We start from the raw sequence: 18,559 nt of genomic DNA, 5'->3' as shown, positions 1-18,559 counted from the left end.
GGTATAGTAATTGGGTTATGTGACCATAGTTTGAAAGAAATAATTAATGAAATAACTGATGAAAGAAGGAGTCTGTTTCTCTTTCTTTAACTTTCTCTAACAAGGGGCCTGTTTATAAGTTATCCAGAGGGAGCGACTAAAAGAAACAAGCAGAAGAAACAGATGGTCGACAAGGTCATAAATTAGCTCAGACTGATAAGAACACTGCAAACTTGCAAGATCATCACATACCAGACAAAAGGTGAAAAGTACACCATGACATGGAAGACCTACGGCCTTCCTCCCAGAGACCACGGCCCACGTGTCCCCCACTGCCCACGTCCTGAAGACCCCTGCCCACAATTCTTGGAGGAATTTGCGCAAGCACAAAGGACTGAAAAGTTAATTAACATATGAAGCGAGAGTAGGCGGGGTTGTGTAATGAATATGTATAGGCATTAATTGAATATTAATTGTTTCATTGTATAAATATAAGATAATTAGTTACTTTAGACATGCACGTTAGGTGGAAGGATCCCCCGTGCATCCAGCGCTGCCAATAAAGGATACTCAGTCACTAAGAAATTTTGACTACGTTCTTTAAATCACTACTGTGAATTAATAAGGACTGACTGATAGATATTAAAGTAGACCCATGGCAGTAAGCAACAACAGCAAAACACTACTCCTCTACGTTTCTTCTGACATTTAATGCTGGGCAGTGCTTAGGTTTCCATTTAATTGATGCGTGGCCTTAGAAACTGCAGTTGAGTGATGTATTGTGGGTATTTTGGGATGATTTAACAATCACTGGATTGGAATTTAGCCACTGGATAAGAATCGTTAAAAATGACCTGTCTATTTTCGTATAGACAAAATATTTTGTAACCCTTTCTCTACTTGGCCACATATTATGGTACCTGTCATGGGGCTATGCAAGCAGTATATATGCAACTTGAGTATATAGCAGGTATCCCATTTATTGGCTAATATGCACAGTAAATGGCTGGGACAAATAGGCTACTAGGCTGAATATTAACATGCTCACCTCCCACCTTTCCTCCCTCACCATCACGCCAGGTGTCCCTCCTGGCTGGAAGTGGTCAGTCCAGTGGGGAAGCGTCAGACTTCATTGCTGGAAAAACAGGCCAACTGTCATTGTTACAGGGTGTCTATCTTCCAGCTTTTTATCTCAGGATTTTAAAGCTGTTCTCTTCTGTGTTTTTCTCATGGATCCTTCAATTACTATTACTGATGTAAAAATTTCAATTCTATACTTTTACTGCTCTTTTCTAGCATGGCTTTATCCTATAGAATGTCCCACTAATAGCTCAACAGCAATTTTTTTTCAGTAAGATGAGCAAGGGTCCATGTGCATGATAAAGGATCATATTCCACAAAGAAAATAATGCTAGAAGAATAAAAGTTGGGAGATCTCAAGAGTGTATTATATGACCAAAAATCTACAATCTCATACTTTTGAGATCAGGCTTGCACATACCTCCTTTTGCTTAGTTCAGTCAAAAAGTAAAAGTGTCTGTAAGAAACAGAAAAACAAGATGAAACTAATGGGGAAAGGAGCAAACAGGCCGTAAGTGCTACAGATCCTAGGACTGAAACAGAAGAGTTGTATAAAGAAAACTAAAAAAATACAGGAAAAAGACACTGGACAGCTTTTATTGCACCACCTACCACTCTGTAGATGTTATTTAAGAAAACAGAATCCAAAAGTTGTAGCTGCCTATATTCTAAGGATTAGGTCTGAAAAAGCTAGAAGTGATTCAAGTCAGTAATTCTTTACTGATGTCCAAATTTCTTCCTCCAGGTCATTGTAATATTTCTATTATTCTTTACTGATGTCCAAATTTCTTCCTCCAGGTCATTGTAATATTTCTATTTTTCTATATTTAATATATTACTAATAATGAAGAATGGTATCACGTCCTCAGTAGCTCCACTGATTTCATTGACACAGTTTTACTTAGCCATTAGAAGTAAACAGCAAGTGCAGTTCTACTGAAATGCATACTGACGTACTAGACTTAGAACCAGTTTGCTTAATGGAAATGGAGACTCAAATCAGTTTCTGTAAAACAGTCATGATGTTGATGAAATTAAAAGACTGCTGAGAGTATAAGTAAACAAGCTTAGTCTTCAGTCTTAATTTTCCGGAGTGTAAGTGATATCCCAAGGCACATTTGGAAATTGCTAATTGTTTTACTAAACTAAAGGAACCAAATGTATTTATATAAAAACATAATGGTATGTGAAGAAAAGGCAAAATGCACCAGGACTACAAGTTCAGGTTTATCTTAACAGCAATTATATGTGACAATAACTTTAAAGTAACAATTAAATGAGAAATAATGTTGGGTTTGGGGTTAGGTTTTTTGACAGTTTAAAGATGATGCAAGTATGTTTTTGTTTTGGGAAAGAAGGGCTTTGGCCTGTTTTTCTAAACTACAAATATGTTTATTTACGAGCCCTACAAATAGTTACTGGACCATTGAAATTATTATACTAAAACCACCATTAACCCAGCTAATCATGCAATGCCCAACTTGTGAGAGAACTTCTGCATTGGCACAACCTCTTGTTAATTAATGGCTCCAGATGGTCAGGGAAGAATAGGATAGATGTGACTTTCTTACTAACCCTAAATGTCCAAATGCTTTCTTTTGTGCTGATATACTGCTTATTGAATATGATTTATGTTATAAAATTCAACATATTATTGCAGAAGTCATCTACTTTTTCATAGAAATGTTGGAACATTAGAGCTCGTTTAAGTGATGGTGGCTTGAAATTTCACTCCAGGCAAGTTAAACGAATTTCAATTGTAGAAAGGAACTAAGTTTTATGCCAAAATAGCCTGTGATCTAATAGAAAGTAGTTCTGAGTTACAGCTCATCCTGCATTTTTCATCACTAGCACCCTCCATCTGTGCATTACTTGTGTTGCTATGAATTTGGCAACACTTTAGCAGTGAGCTACTGTTTATAAGAAGGGATCCCAGCATCTAAAAGAAGCCAGTCATTGGGATTACTCATTACTTGCCTTGTGAGCTGCTCCAGGGAATTTCTTGAAGAACTACGTCAAAATCAGCTTTAGAAAACCAGTAATTTGAGAACTTTGATTGACACATATCAAGTGCTGCCAGATAGCGTTGGTCAAGTTGGTGGGCTTGGAAGAAAGATGATTTTTGTTGGTACTGAGTGAAGATTTTCCTCTTTTGTGCACAGAAACGAGGATAAAAAAGGAGTTTTTCCTCTCTGCAAGAAGAAATTTGACGCATTGGGAACCCAATCACCAAAACACCATGAATGCTTCCAGGAGGTAAGCTGCACATACTGCATTCCCCTCAGGTAGCAACAGGAAAGGAAACTACTGACAGAATATTCCTGTCATGGTCTTCACATGGTGCTGCCAGATGACCATGAACTGCATTACTTGATTTGCAGTTACACTAGATAGAAGGTAGCCCTTGTCCTGATACGAATGTTAAATGTGTATTTGTAATTCTGCAACTACTTTCTGTAAAATCTCAGCTGCAGAACTTCTGTTTTATTAATTCCCTTTTGCAGAGTGCACTTCGTAGTCTTTCATTTTTAATGAATTGGTTTTGACAGCTCTATTCCAAATGTTCATAAGTATATAAATATAATTTGTGTTTAAAAGCTCTTTACTTCTAAGCTGTATCTGTGGTAACATTTTTGGTAACTCTTACTCTTCTGTGATAATAACAGCAGGAATATGTATGAACCAGGCTGTAATACATCTAATACTTCTCAGACCTTTTCCTAAGCTACATGAAAATCACAAGCTGATTGATTTCCTTTTGGCATTCCAGTCCAGATGAAATTGTGGACATTCAACAATTTTTTCTCTTCAAAAAAAAAAGCAGCAGGCCCAGTGGGGCTTAGGAGGCAATTTTCAGTGGAGCTAACAGTAACTGGAGGTCAGTTACCACAGGCTTACACTTCTACTCTCAAACCATTTGGGAAAGGTGGCAAAGCAATGTAAAATGTTACTCCAGAGAATTCTGCAGATACACTTTGTGTAGTTACTCCTGATTGTTATCTTTGGATAATGAATTTCACCTTGACACAGAATGCCGAGGGAAGTCCCCTCTGAAGAGCAGAGATATAAACACATTATCGGAGCAGGATGCGAAGTTCATATAGCATATACTGTGCTTATTCCCATGGGTTAAAGCTTTGGAAACTACTAATTTTTTTAAAACCCTGCCACTTTCATAATATGTGAAATGAAAGGGTATGTTTTTTCTCATACAACTGATCTGTATCAACAGTGAAGAGTAAGAGCACTGTGCGTCCTCTAACAAGCCCATACCCAGTCTCTCTGCCTGTCAGTGGGAGAGAAATACCAAATGGCTGGTAGATGTTTTGCATTTCCAATTATGGAAATTACTTGATTAGCCCCATCCAGTTTGAAGAGCTTTTTCCCAAATCTAGTCAATGGTACAAGGCACACTCAGGACTTCATTATAAACACTATTGAAATGTTAATAAAAAAGAATAAATTTTAATCTTGATCTTGCTTGTTGTTATGGCAGGATACATTCTCTCCGTGCTCACAGACAGAAAACCCATGGGAACAAAAGTGAGAACTGGCACAGCACCTCTGCGTTCAAGCACCAGCACGGAGATGATCTTGCTACAGTCCATACCCTTTACACAGTGATTGTCATGATCCTTCTAACGGCAATTTGGGGAGCCTGGTCAAGAAAGGATTTGTCCTTCTAGCAGCAACGTGCTTTCTTTGTCAAATATTTAAAGGAATATTTGTGTCGATTATCTATACTCAGGAGGTAAAAAAAATAATGGTCTCAGCATATTGCAGTGTCCTTAACTGCTTAAACTATTGCTACTTGTGGAACTGAATCTGTGAAGTAATTTAATAGGGAATGTACAGAACATGAATATACCTGTTTGCACTGTACACGTGTTTAGATTACCCTTCGCATGTATATGAAACTTTAAGCACAATATGCTAGTAAGAAGAGTTCAACTTATGTTTTTATTGGTCAGTGTTTTGTATATCCACCCCAGCTTTCCATTTTTGAACTGAAGTTGTCCAGTCTCTACCTCTGCTAAGATCACCTGTCCGTGGTAAAACACACACTGTAAGCAGGCAAATAATCTGCCATGTCACAACAACATAGGAAGAAGAAAGTCAATAAAAGCAGCTGTCCTTCAGGCAAAGGAAGACCTCCGAACAAGTCAAATTCTCATCTCTGTTGCTGAAGAGAGTTTATGTGGGACTGGCATCTGTGTATTTTTAACTTACAGTAATGCTTTTATAAACTCAGGAATAAAACCATGAAATAAACTGTATTTGTAAGCATCCTTTGTTGCAGAACCACCTGGCTCAGTCTTCAATCTTGTACCAATATATTTAATTCATCCTCAAGTGCTGCTTGCTTTTCCGTAATTCATTAATACCTCATGGCAGTAACAACCTCTACATACACCAGCCCAACCTTGATGGGCGACATTCCATACTCTCACTTTTTCAGGGAAGTAACTCCAATCAGAAAACCTGCAAACTTGCTGGAAATACTGCCAGTTGGCAGTCTCTGTTAAACTCTTTGTTAATTATATGGTTGTCTACTCCTGATGAGCTTGGGTTAATGGACTGGCAACTCTTGAGGGGCAGTGGCCATTGGGAAGAGTCGTCCAAGCCTTTGGAGCTTAAACTCAGCTTAAACCCAAATTTCATCATTGCCTAAACTAAAACCCAATGTCCAACAGAGAAGAGCTGCAAGACATTTTGAACACTTAGGAACAGACAGATATATGTTTGTAGTTACAAAGTACCTGTGGGCAACACAATCCTTGTAAGTGTCGTGTACCCCATTTTGGTATCCATCCATAATCAGGAGGGCTACATAAACGGAAATGTTTCTGGAAAGACCTACGTGGCATACCTCAAGGAGTGTTTACAAAGCACAGGGTAGCACCAGAGATGCCTGTGTCAGCTCTCCATGGGCAGGTGTGGGTGCTGGAATCAGCGTTCCGGTACCTGTGCAGCACTCTGCCAGTGTTACCTGACTTGGGCAAACACCCTTGCTAAGATACCTCCTCGTCATGCTTTAACATGGGAGCAAAGCTTTGATGATGCTCTCTGAAGAACAGCATACAAAGGAATAATAATTAAAAAATGGATGATTAGCACATTAAATACGTTGTCATAGGAGGTAGGGACCCCAGTCATAAACCATATAGCATGAACTAATACTGCAAGTGAAAGCAAAAGGATGGTCCCTCCCTTGTAACGTATCATTGAAGTGCACAACAAGAGAAAGGGATTTAGACATTCTGACAGTAGTACGAAAAACCCCAGGCAATTGGGGCTGCATGATAGGCAATGTCCTCAGCATGCTGGAAACTTACAGTCATCAAAACTTTTGCAGGAGAGAGGGAATTTTGACAATGGATCAAAGAGCGGTACTGAATAATCACTCATTTTGAAAAGGGTAAAGGGAGATTGCCCTAGCTGAAGTAGGCACAGAAGGAGGCCTGCAGGTGCTGCTCTGAAAACACAAGGCAAAAGGGTAAGCTGAGGCTATAGGAGACCAATGTGAACTGTGAAGGGCTTTGGAAGTAAAAGCAGACAGGTAAAAGCATCTCAGGATGACAGAAGGAAGGAAGCCAGTGAACAGAGCTGGGGAGGGAGGCACACTTAACAGTGAGGGGAATTCACTCCTGCAACAGGTGCTAACGTGGACTTTGCCTTTGCTTAAGATTTTGTAGATCGGACTGGCTCTTGTTCTAACGTACATAGCTTTTAGAAACACATATTTCACTAATACTAAACACACAGCTCAGAGATGCACAGGCTACAGCTCATAAATTGAGCTGCCAGATCAGTGAACTTGCATCGCTTCTGCTGCCACCTTCGTCATGGTGGCCTGCAGATGTGGCAGCAGAGCACTCAGGACTCATCCTGATGCCAGGCAGCCTACCCTCTGCTTCTCTTTTTCCCTGCAGAACCTCTGACTGTCCCTTTCACATCACCATAGAGATTTGCCATGTGCCAAACATATACTCCCCCAACCGGGAGACACGCACCAGCCCGCAGTTGAGGGCTGCTGGCAAATCCTGGTGTGCTACTGGATGTCCACCCCGAGGGAAGGATGACTGCCTCCATCATGACAGGGTGGGCAAGTTTTCCTTGAGTACATTTCCCCATTCCTGCGGCACGCCCAGAGGGATACCTGTTCTGTGATGGACAGGCCAGCAGTTTGGACATGCATCAGAACTACCTGAGCTGAAAGCTTGCAGACTGTCTTTGACTCAAACAGCAACAGCCTGCTGGCTTTACTCCATATTACAAAGTCCATTGTAAAAGATAGCTTTGTACAGTCTCTTCCTTGCTGACCTGGTCTCTTTTTTTTTGGAGTGTTTTTTTTGTTTGTTTGTTTGTGGCTTTTTTCATAAGAAACTAATGTACTGCAAACTATTCAAGCAGGAGAGCGAGTTCTGTGGTGGACGAGGTTTTTGTCATTGGCTTTCAGAAGCACAGGCTGCTGGTTTTGCTCAATTTTTGTCATATACACAATGTTAAAAAGGCATCACAGGCAAAAAACCCCCAAATATATGACCCCATCTAAAAATAAAAAAAACCCCAACAACCAAAAAAGAGCTAGAACAACTGACCACACATCATACTTTTGGACTTGGTTGTTAAATTTATAAATCCTGCAGGTATAATCAAGCCTCTGAAGCACTGGAGATCCAAATAAGGTATTGAAAATGCTTCAGCTTCCACTCTTCCACCTTGTGATAGAGGAGATGAGGTATGAAAGCTCAGAGGAGACAGCAGCAGAACAAATTTATTGAAAAACCTGTCTTTTTGCCCTAAACTTTTGCTTTGCTGGGAAACAATGGTGGTTGATTTAACAGTAACCTTGTAGGTCCACATTTACTATTTTTTAATGTGTTCAGAAAGACAAGCATAACTTTGGAGGGTCAAAAAAATCTACATTTATTACCATTTTTTTGTAAATAATTTGTTTAACTTAAGATGATGCAACTAGGACTATGGGAAAACTGTGGTCTGGCAGGGCAATGGCATAGTCTTCACTGTCAACGGACCCAAATCATCTGCCTGACTGAATGATACTATGGAGGCTTCAGCTCCCGAAACAATTTCCAGTAACAGTACCCATGAAAACAGCTCATTTGGGTGGCACAGTAAATCACAATTTCATAATTTAACTCCTGTCAACAGTAACAAACTATTTACTGTCTCTACACTGATGAAACAGACTATTTCTGTTTGTAACTTCTGTACCAACTGTTACACAGTGATCTTTTTATTATTCTCCTATATTAAACAGAACAGACTGATGTTTTACTCATGTTCAAAAAAGGCTGTGGTTTAAGCATACCCGTCTGCTGTTATTTTAAGCTACCAAAACTAACGTCAGCAGTTCAGCCAACAAATCTGATGATATTCTCCATGTACCGAATGGACTATCAGAAAAGGAAAGCAAGTCTTTTATTTTCCATGGTCATTCTCACATGTTGATGTTACACATTATATTTCAAAAGGCTCACGCCCTTCCAAGCTCCATTTTTTACTACTGCTTCATGTTTCCCTTCGGAGAGGATGATACATTCTGTAAAACCACCTTTAAAACAAGAAATCAGCACAGCCATTTCTCCTGAACAATTTCTTTTGATAAACCTTGTAAATGCCTTTGGTACTTGGCAAGTATTTTGCCATTGATTTGGTTGTTTAGAAAAGGACGGTATTTGTACTACTATGCTTTAATGAAGGGAAAGGACGGTATTTGTACTACTGTGTTTTAATCAAGGGAAAATACAACCAAAATCAAAATGCAAAACAAAAGCTAGGGATTTCCATATTAAACACAGAAACACAGACAATACTAGGTCTATGTATCAGTTTGCTGGTCTGTTTGCTGTAGCGGAGAACATTTCAACTCTAACTCAGACTTGCCTCTCCCCCAAAATCTATTTTGTGTTCCCAAACACTATGTGTAAGAATCTGGGGCGTACTCTTCCAAATATCTTTTAAGTACACAAATCGTAATAGCTCAGAGAACATTAGGGAAAAAACCACCAAAAATGGGCACAGATACACAGTTTTACACAAGTACCAGAAAAACAATACCGCATAACAGTAACAATCAGTATGGATTTCTACCTAATTAGGACAGTAATTTTTCTTAAACAAGATGCCTGCATGTGATTAAATGATACTCACGCAGGGCTGTTGGACCTGGTGACTATTAGAAATCAATATTCTTTTTAGTTCCCTTTGATGGCCTTTCCTGACACTGCTTTAACGACTGCAATGATCCTTTCAGAATGCTATGTAAGCTTTATCAACAATTTAAGCGAACAGATCTATGGTGCAAATTTCTCTGTGAATTTTGTACCTGGAACACGGTCCTAGGAAGTCAACATCATCATGCATAACTCAGTGTTACAAAGTAAAAGCACTTCTCATTATCCCTTAATGCCAATACTGAAGCACCACAACAAAACACCAGTACCCCAGCAGTACACTGTACTGATGATATCGGACTGTCAGGTGCTACCACCACCAGAGCATCGTCTCATACACGCTGACCTTGTTCATTGTTCTACACATCCCAGCTCCACTCTGCCTGCACCTGGCTGTCATGGTGACCCTCCCGCCCCTCCCAGTTCCCAAAGGGTGGGCAGTGACTATCCCATTGGCAGGAAGAGGGAGGCACTGCTGATAGTTTATGGAAACTTTCCTTTTTGTAGTCCATCAGCAATACTTCATGCCACAGAGACACCTTTTTCGGCAGTAGTATCGTCAGTAGTATTCATCAGGGGTGCCAAACAAAACAAATCAAGGCAAGGTTAGTAAAAATGACTTACAATGTTTGAATCCTGTCTGGGACTAGCAAGACATGGGATGCAGGAGCAACATAAGTACACATTTCCAAGCCTTCTGTTTATGGTCAACTTAAGGTACTGGCAAAAGTTCTTGTTAAGAAATTGGACAGAAATTCCAATGGCAAATTCTGCTTTGCACAGCAGAGTTGCTCTCTTGTGCTTAGAACACTGCTCAGATTGCCCCCATATCAAAGCCTGCTCATTTATGGTTAAAGCTCAGATGTCATCAAACTACTCAGTACCACTTTCTCTGAAACACAAGACGAACTGCAATGAAGTGTTTTTACATCTTAAAAAGCCCTCTTTTTCCTTTAAAAGAATTTATTTCCACATTTTCATAAAACATCTTTAGTTGACATTCTGCAAACAATACTATCCAATAAGGTGCCAATTTTTTCTTCTTGTGGAGTAATTTTGTACATCTGCAGAAAAAAAGAACAAGAAAAAAATAAAAGCTATATAAGGAAGAAAAAAGTGATCACGTATCTTCCAAAATCGTGTACACAAGAAAAGATTTCCCCCTCTCCCCCACTTTTTAAATTGGAAATTCCTGTCTTGGCATGACTGCAAGAGAAAATTGGGACTAAGGAACGAAGCAAGTTCTGAAACTGCAAGACATAAAGGAAAGCTAAGAAACTGAATGAAAGCAGCCTTTTTAGCTCCACATGTAATATGCTATGATTTGTCCAATTTGATTGTCTCCCATCATTACTTTGAAGGACATGATCAAGATGACTGAAGTTACTTGAACTTTACCAAGTGAAACACATATGCTTCAAGATACCTAACTAGCATATGGTAATCTATTAAAAGCACACATTCCCTAACACACTCCTAGCAGCTAATCAACACATTTTTATTTTAGCCACCCATGCTGGGACTATTTCTGTGCTTAAGATTATGAAACTGTTCAGGACTAAAAATGTTATTTTTAATTAAATTGATATTCACTTGAGAAAACAGGAAGCAGAAGTGCCTGAATGGCAGGCAGCAATCTGGAATTTATTTTGATGCTCTGACTTCCTGACAATGTTAAGAATTTGAAGACTTAAAATTTGTGATGTCAGGGTGTGGCAACTAGAACTTTTTTCAAGTAAAAAAAAATATTTAAGAAAGAAATAATCAAGGTTCACTTAAAACAAGTTTCCGGTTGTATTAAAGAAATACAGACCCTAAGTTTCTTATGTCCATTGATATTTCATCAGACAACTAAATAAACTATCTGTTTTCTCTACGCCAGTCATTTCTTTTGGCTACATACCTTTTTAACTTTGGCAGTGTCTGTTAGCTGGGGGAGTTCATCTAGAGAAACCTGTTGGCCTTCTACCTGAGATGCAATATCTTCCAGATTTACAGGTTTTTCTCTGTCCACAACCAGAACAATGAGTACTGCTGTGTCACTGTCTGAAATGCCAAACTTTTTAAATGCATCTGAAATCTAATAAAAGATGGAAAACATCAGAATATTACAAAACACTTTCTCACTACATATAAGCAACCTTTTCAGTTACTGGATCAAAATAAAGCAGGAGTATAAACTGACACATGTTCTACATTAATGGAATTCTGACAAGCTACAAGAGAGAACAGCATGTTAGTGCTATTAAACTAACAGTAGCTTCTGTTAGTAGCCACGTAAAGTGAATGCATGTATTTAGTTTGGCTGCATGGATGTTAATAAGCTTCTCTGGCAAAAAAAGACATTTAATCAGTAAATCTTACATTGTTGTTTGGTGAAAGGCTGAAAATAATTTCTGCATAGAGAGTTCTGGTCTTCATTTTACCTATCTTGTATAGATGAACTGCTTTGTTGGCCGCCACAAGAACTTGAAAAGGATCTACAACCTGTAAAACACAACAGAGTAAGTTAAATGGAAATTTAACATACTATTTTGAACTCTGAAAAAATTGTGACCCCATAATTTTGATAGCCCAAGTCTGCAATCGTAGAAGTGAGCAAAACAGTATTCTGCTAGCTATTCTAGCAATTCTTGCTCTTCCAAAGTCAATGTGATTATTTCCTGCATGGGGTAAAACGTGACATAAAGATTACACTCTCTCAATCAGGTTACTGAAATCTTTGAAAAAAGAATCATTTTAATGAATCCTCTGTCTGATCAGATTATTTTCCCCCCTCTTCCTGCATTACCGCTTTGCTGATTCTAACAAAATAAGACTACATTCAAAAACTAGTTACGGGTTTAAACCAGAACAAAGGCTCCAAATAGTATATTTTGGACAGCATTAAGCAATTAGTACTACGTTTTACAGGTGGAAGCTCCAAACAGCTCCACCAAGTAGGGCGTGAAGGCAATCAAGGTGACAGTTGTTCTGGCCAACCTTGCCAAGGCTCCTTCCCTTGCATAGAGGAAGGAGCCCTCGCCTTGTGGACACCGTAATGCAGTCGAAGCAGGGGCATTTGTGCAGAGAAAGCGAAGCAGGTGTATGGCAGCTGCTGTGAGGGGATTGCGCGCCGTTTTTCGCAGGGTCCCTCAGCGGAGGATTTCCACGCCGCCTCCGCCGCGGTACCGCAGCACCGCAGACCGGCCGGCACAGGCACTCGCTCACCATGGCGGGGTTTATTAACGCGCCTTCAATGGACCCGTCCATGGCTCCTTTCCTCAGCGCAGCGGCGTTTTTCACGTGGTTGAAGAGGAGGAGGGTCACGCTGCAGCCCGGGAACAGCTCCAGCCGGTGCGTGAGGTCCATGGCGCCGCGCCGGGCCCGCGGCCTCCGCCGCAGCGGCGCTCACACAGGCGCACCCGCCCCTCGCCCGCACAAGGCACGACCGCGGTGACCCTGCACAGGGGGATTTCAACGCCTCCTGAGGGGGAACCCGCACACGGCGGCCCCAGGCAGCCCGGCCCTCCGCCCGCGCCGCCGCGCCGCTCGCCCCTCCGCGCCGCCAGGAGCCACCGCCGCCGCCTGGCTCCTCCCGCCCGGCCCGGCCCGGCCCTCACCGCCGCCGCGCCCCCCCCCGGCCCTCACCGCCGCCGCGCCCCCCCCCGGCCCTCACCGCCGCCGCTCGGCGAGCGCCTCCGCCGCGGCCCCGCGCTGCCAGGCCCCGCCTCCCTGCGCCCAGCCTTTCCCGGAAGGGCGGGCCCTTCCCGGCCGGCGCGGCGGCGGCATGGATCGCTCCGAGGCCTACGGCTTCTCCGCCGCCATGAGCGGCGCCTTCCTGCTTTCGTGTCTGCTCTTCGCGGCCATCAACCGCCGCCAGCGCGGGCCCTACATGGACGAGGCCTTCCACGTCCCCCAGGCGCAGGCCTACTGCCACGGCCGCTTCCTCCAGGTGCTGCGCGGGAGCCGGCCCGGCTCGCGTTTGCCGGTCAGGGTCGGCGATTTCTGTGAACGGCCTGGGCGCTTTGGAAAGATAACTCAGTTTTGGGCCCCTCAGTGCAAGACAGACATTGAGGCACTGGAGTGTGTCCAGAGAGGGGCAGCAAGGCTGGTGAAGGTTCTGGGGCACAAGCCCTGTGAGGAGCAGCTGAGGGAGCTGGGGTGGTTCAGCCTGGAGAGGAGGAGGCTCAGGGGGGACCTCACTGCTCTCTGCAACTCCCTGACAGGGGCTGTAGGCAGGGGGGGTCGGTCTCTTCTCCCAGATAACAAGCAACAGGACAAGAGGACACTGCCTCAAGCTGTGCCACAGGAGGTTTATGTTGGATATTAGGAAAAATTTCTTCCCTGAAAGGGTGGTCAGGTATTGGAACAGGCTGCCCGGGGAGGTGGTGGAATCACCATCCTTGGAGGTGCTTAAAAAATGTGTAGATGCAGTGCTTGGCAATATGGTTTAGTGTTGGACTTGGCAGTCCTGGGTTAGCAGTTGGACTTGATAATCTTAAAGTCCTTTCTAACCTAAATGATTCTATGGTTTGTGGTTCTTGTTGTACAAAGTGCTTTCTTTGAAAACACCTTGTACACTGAAAGCAGTGGTTTCTGCTTTCCATTACTTGGTGGCTCAGGGGTGCACTGGGCAGATTGCAAAGTGTTCAAAATCTTCCGCCAAAGGCCAGAAATTCGCTAAACATCCAAGCTAACAAAAAGGGGCATGGATAGGGATGGTGTATTGTAACCCACTGCTGGTCCCTTTTTTGTGTGGTAGGACCTCCATAACCTTGTTTCTCTCTCCGTTTTCCAGTGGGACCCCATGATCACCACGCTCCCGGGCTTGTACCTGGTCTCAGTGGGAGTAGTGAAGCCCGCGGCATGGCTCTTCGGGTGGACGGGAAGCGTGGTGTGCTCTGCGGGGATGCTTAGGTTTATTAACCTCCTTTTCAGTGCTGGGAACTTCTATTTACTGTATTTACTTCTGTTCAAGATCCATCAGAGAAATAAGGTACGATAAAAGGAGAATAATTGTATGTGCTTGTACAAGCAATTTTGATGGCTCAGTGTATGTTCACTTCACTACATATGTGATCTGTCCGCAGTTTTATTTAGCTGCAAGTACTACTCCCAGTTTGTCCAAGGAGTCGCGTTCCTTTTCTCTAAATTTTTTTTATGTCTTTTTTTTTTTTTCTCAGGGTGCAATTATCTAAAAACACTCTTGTTCACAGCTATAACTAGTCCCATTGAAAATTAGTACGCATATAGACTTACTGTCCAAAGGTCTGAATGCTCATCTTGTTGGAATTGCTTAACACTCTCCACAGAATTTCAACCACTGAATCCTGAGTGAAGCCCTGTGAGCAGTGTTTAAACTAAAATCTGTTCTTTGGAAATGTACCAGGTTTGATGTCAATATTTAGAACTGGAGAGTAATTCAAGCTGGAAAGAATTGGAGAATGGTTCAGGCTGGAAGGGACCTTAGGAGGTCCACCTTCCAACCCAGGCCAGCCTGGATGTCAGATCAGGTTGGTCAGGGTTGGGGCCACCTATTGGGGGTTGGCCCCTTCAAGCCATCCATTTTCCAGACGGAACAAGGCCAGCTCCCTCAGCCTCTCAGGGCATGCGCTTCAGCCCCCAGCTCTCTTGGTGGCCCTCTGCCATTGCTCCAGTTGACTAATGCTTTTTTTTGTATCACAGGGCACAAAATTGGACGTGCTATTCTAGGTGCAGCCTAACAAATAGAGTTAACAGGGATAATAACTTGCCTTGATCTGCTGCTGTGCTGTTAATACAGCCCAGGGGGGCATTGCTGTTTCTTAGTCACAGGGCATGCTGCTGTCTCATGTTCACCTCGCCATCTGCCAAGATCCCCAGGTCCTTTTTTCCACAGAGCAGCAACTCCTCATCTACTCCCATGTTCAGCCTGTATCAACGTGGGGAATTCTTCCATTCCAGGTGCAGGCATTTGCATTTGTCCTGTTGAATTTCTTAGTATTTCTGTTGCCCCATTCCTCCAGTTTGTCTAGGTCACTCTGGATGGCAGCTCTGCTCTTCAGCATATTGCCTGGTTCCCGCAGTGTAGTGTCACCTGCAGTCTTGAGTGTGTACTCTCGCTGCCTTCAAGTCATTGATGAAGATGTTAAACAGGACAGGTCCCAGTATAGATCCCTGTGATACTCTGGTTGTTACTTTCATTTGGGTAGAGTGTGACAAGTTAACCATCCAGCCAGTTTTGACCTGTCTAGCTCTCCACCTATCCAGTCCTTAACTGTTCAACTTGGATGCAAGACTACTGTATATTTAAAGCGGTGGAGAATCCACCACTGTGGTCGGTAAATTGTTTCAGTGGTTAATGGCCTATTCAAAATCTTTCAGTTTAGTAAATTTCTTTACTTTTACTTTTAACCATAACAACGTATTTTCCTGTTCCCTGATAACGGAAGGATTCCTTTACTATAAAGAAAATTTTTTCTGATGTGTTTTCTTACAGGAGGATTTTCATGTTTAAGCACATGATAAGACTATACAGAATTGGGTCGAATTCCATAAATTGTTTCCAGTTTTGGAACACTTAATTTTATGCTTGGAGGTGGAAATAAAAATGTAAGAAAACAAAAGGTTTCATGACTATAGTCTAAGCATTAGAAAATGTAGTTGTATTGTTGGTACTTCTTTGAATTCAGCATTTTCTCTATTCCTTTTTTCTGTAAGCTGGTGGCTGGAGGTTTCACCCCATGCTACATCATTCAGAAACATCATGCAATATTTTTTAATGTTGTGAATTGCATTGTATCGTGTAGTGGGTGGGATGATTGGGAGGAGTTACTAACTGCATTGTTTCCTACAGTCTTTAACGTTTTTTTTTTCTAACTCATGAATTATAATGTAGATAAACTAAAGAGTAAAAGCTGCACCAAAGATTAGAAAATTGGAACTGGTTGCTCTGTGGACTGTGTTCAAAAGAGGCAAGAATAGAAGCACAGAATGATGTGTTCTGCTGTCTCACAAATAAAAGAGAATCTGATGATGAGATTGCAGGGCTATAAAACATTGATTTATTTTTTTTCTTTGCCCATTAGTGCAGCTCTCATCCTAGGTACGGAAGCAATTATACTCCCACAATGATTTTAATTCCACAAATATGTGAACACCTGACATATGGAAGAAGTTGGTGTATTTTCATTGCCATATTTTTAACTTGCCTGTAATAATGTTCCATACTTTTGTTTGCATTTTAACATTGTGTAGTCGGACACTCTGCATTATTGTAGCCGGAGGCTGTCAAAAATATAGCATGCATGCTTGTGCAGAATGCAGCCAAAGAACATAAGAAATGTTATATTGTCTTAATGGAATTCTCAAAATGATACTTTTTGAGTTTTTATTTATTTTGTATTGAACATTGCTAACCACATTTTTCTGCTTCTTCTCTAGGCAGTGTCTGGTTTCCTGAGAATCTTGTCTGCATTAACTCTTGCAATGTTTCCCACCCTTTACTTCTTTACGTTCCTTTATTATACGGACCCAGGATCAGTATTTTTTACTCTCTTTGCCTATTTAATGTGCCTTTATGGTAACCATAAAACTTCAGCTCTCCTTGGATTTTGTGGCTTCATGTTTCGTCAGACAAATATTGTGTGGACAGTGTTTTGTGCTGGAAACGTTGTTGCAGAGAAGCTAAATGAAGCCTGGAAGACGGAGTTACAGAAAAAGAAAGATGAAAAGATTTCTTCCCGGAAAGGATCATTTTCAGATTTTATCAGACTGTTGCAGTTTCTTATCGCATATCTCATATCACCTAAAAACTTAATTACACTTACTGGTTTAACATGGCCATACATCATATTAGTAACTGTTTTCTTTGGTTTTGTCTTCATCAATGGTGGAATAGTTGTTGGTGACAGAAGTAGCCACGAAGCCTGTTTGCACGTTCCTCAGCTGTTCTATTTTCTGTCCTTTACTGTCTTTTTTTCATTCCCTCATTTATTGACACCTACTAAAATCAGGAAATTCTTTCTGTCATTAAGAAAGCACCCTGTGCATTACTGTTTAATGGCTGTCATCTCTTTATTCCTGATCTGGAAATTTACCTATGTTCATAAGTATTTACTAGCAGATAACAGACATTATACATTTTACGTCTGGAGAAAAGTCTTCCAAAGACACGAGGTTGTAAAATATGTACTAGTTCCAGTCTACATATTTGCGGGCTGGAGTTTTGTTGATATGCTAAAATCAAAATCAATCTTCTGGATCTTAATGTATTTTACATGTTTATTAGCAGTCACAGTTCCTCAAAAATTGCTAGAATTTCGTTACTTTATTTTGCCATTCTTAATATACAGGCTTAATATTCCATTTCCATCTCTATATAGACAACTTCTGGAGTTGTCTTTTTATATTGTTGTGAATGCTGTAACTTTTTATCTTTTTCTAAACAGAACATTCCAATGGCCAAATAGTGATGAAATCCAGAGGTTTATGTGGTGATGTTTGGTTTTTTGTGGGTTTTTTTTGTTTTGTTTTGTTGGGGTTTTTTTTTTTTTGTTTTTTAATCTTTCATACCCTTAGGAAAACCCAGTTCCGTTTAAGGACTGTGAACTCTGGAGTGAAGCAATATGTTTTGCATTATTTAAGGACTTTTTTTTTCCCCAGCTGTGATTGGGGAAGTAAGCTGTTTGCTTATATTCTTGCAACTGAATGTCAGTTCTGATATGTTGTAACATGAAGATCCTCCACATATTGAATTTATGAGCTCCTGGAATTAACAAATTCAATATGAGGGGAACTCTGAGAACACCTTTCTGTAATTGATGTGAAATAAGGGAGATGTTTACAGTCATTTTTCATTATAATAAAATATCAAATAAAATGCCCTTGAAGGTTTGACAGTTTGTAAGTATGTTTAAGGGGTTTCTCTTTAAAACAAAGTATTTCAGTGTTTAACCTTTTTTTTTACCTCTGGGTACATATTTAGTACTCGGATCAAGCCACTTCCATGTAGATTTGCTAGTGGTCAGGGTGTGAACCACTACTAACATGCAATGTTTTCAAAATCACCTATATCCCACCGAATTTTCATGGTTTTTTTGTCAATAAATGCTTATGTTAGTTTTGCAAATAGAGTGTAGGCTCTTAAACCATTAGAGCCTTTTGAAAATTTTATTTCAAACTGATATTTAGAAAATACAGTGGGGGCTGTGTGCATGTACCTTCTTTGAGGGAGTAAATGTTACTGTACAACAAAAGATAAATTGCAGTTGATAATGTGACCTATTAGAAAGGGAGTAATTTTTCTGTGTCAGACTGAAAGGTGTCGTTACACAGTG

The 18,559-nt window shown here is 41.2% G+C and overlaps 2 protein-coding genes across 3 annotated transcripts; one reads left to right on the top strand and one right to left on the bottom strand.

Moving 5' to 3' along the window:
* Window positions 1-10,180: 10,180 nt before the first annotated feature.
* TPRKB (TP53RK binding protein) lies at window positions 10,181-13,030 on the bottom strand. The gene is made up of 5 exons (XM_055808320.1): window positions 12,919-13,030; window positions 12,471-12,701; window positions 11,625-11,747; window positions 11,164-11,340; window positions 10,181-10,324 (listed from the first exon to the last, which is right to left on the bottom strand). The coding sequence occupies exons 2-5, from the start codon at window positions 12,609-12,611 to the stop codon at window positions 10,238-10,240; spliced, it is 528 nt and encodes a 175-aa protein (XP_055664295.1). The 5' UTR covers window positions 12,612-12,701; window positions 12,919-13,030; the 3' UTR covers window positions 10,181-10,237.
* On the top strand, window positions 12,974-18,351 carry ALG10 (ALG10 alpha-1,2-glucosyltransferase). 2 transcript variants are annotated; one of them, XM_055808319.1, is made up of 4 exons: window positions 12,974-13,194; window positions 14,041-14,238; window positions 15,721-15,833; window positions 16,665-16,767. In XM_055808319.1, exons 1-3 carry the CDS (start codon window positions 13,030-13,032, stop codon window positions 15,736-15,738), a joined length of 381 nt encoding a protein of 126 aa, XP_055664294.1. In that variant the 5' UTR covers window positions 12,974-13,029; the 3' UTR covers window positions 15,739-15,833; window positions 16,665-16,767. The 2 variants fall into 2 exon arrangements, with proteins under 2 accessions (XP_055664294.1, XP_055664293.1); XM_055808318.1 differs by lacking the exon at window positions 15,721-15,833 and having other exon boundaries at window positions 12,991-13,194; window positions 16,665-18,351.
* The last annotated feature ends 208 nt before the right edge of the window (window positions 18,352-18,559 follow it).

The sequence above is a fragment of the Falco peregrinus genome, chromosome 6 (genome assembly GCF_023634155.1).
Source record: "Falco peregrinus isolate bFalPer1 chromosome 6, bFalPer1.pri, whole genome shotgun sequence".
Classification (NCBI taxonomy): domain Eukaryota; kingdom Metazoa; phylum Chordata; class Aves; order Falconiformes; family Falconidae; genus Falco; species Falco peregrinus.
This window is presented reverse-complemented; position numbering and strand designations above follow the sequence as displayed.

Coding starts and splice junctions, on each gene's coding strand:
- ALG10 (XM_055808318.1), top strand. CDS start 13,030: ATGGATCGCTCCGAGGCCTACGGCTTCTCCGCCGCCATGAGCGGCGCC. Junction 13,195..14,040: donor GCCACGGCCGCTTCCTCCAG/GTGCTGCGCGGG, acceptor TCCGTTTTCCAG/TGGGACCCCATGATCACCAC. Junction 14,239..16,664: donor AGATCCATCAGAGAAATAAG/GTACGATAAAAG, acceptor CTTCTTCTCTAG/GCAGTGTCTGGTTTCCTGAG.
- TPRKB (XM_055808320.1), bottom strand. CDS start 12,611: ATGGACCTCACGCACCGGCTGGAGCTGTTCCCGGGCTGCAGCGTGACC. Junction 11,341..11,624: donor GCCTTTCACCAAACAACAAT/GTAAGATTTACT, acceptor ATCTTTTATTAG/ATTTCAGATGCATTTAAAAA. Junction 10,325..11,163: donor ACACTGCCAAAGTTAAAAAG/GTATGTAGCCAA, acceptor TTTTTTCTGCAG/ATGTACAAAATTACTCCACA.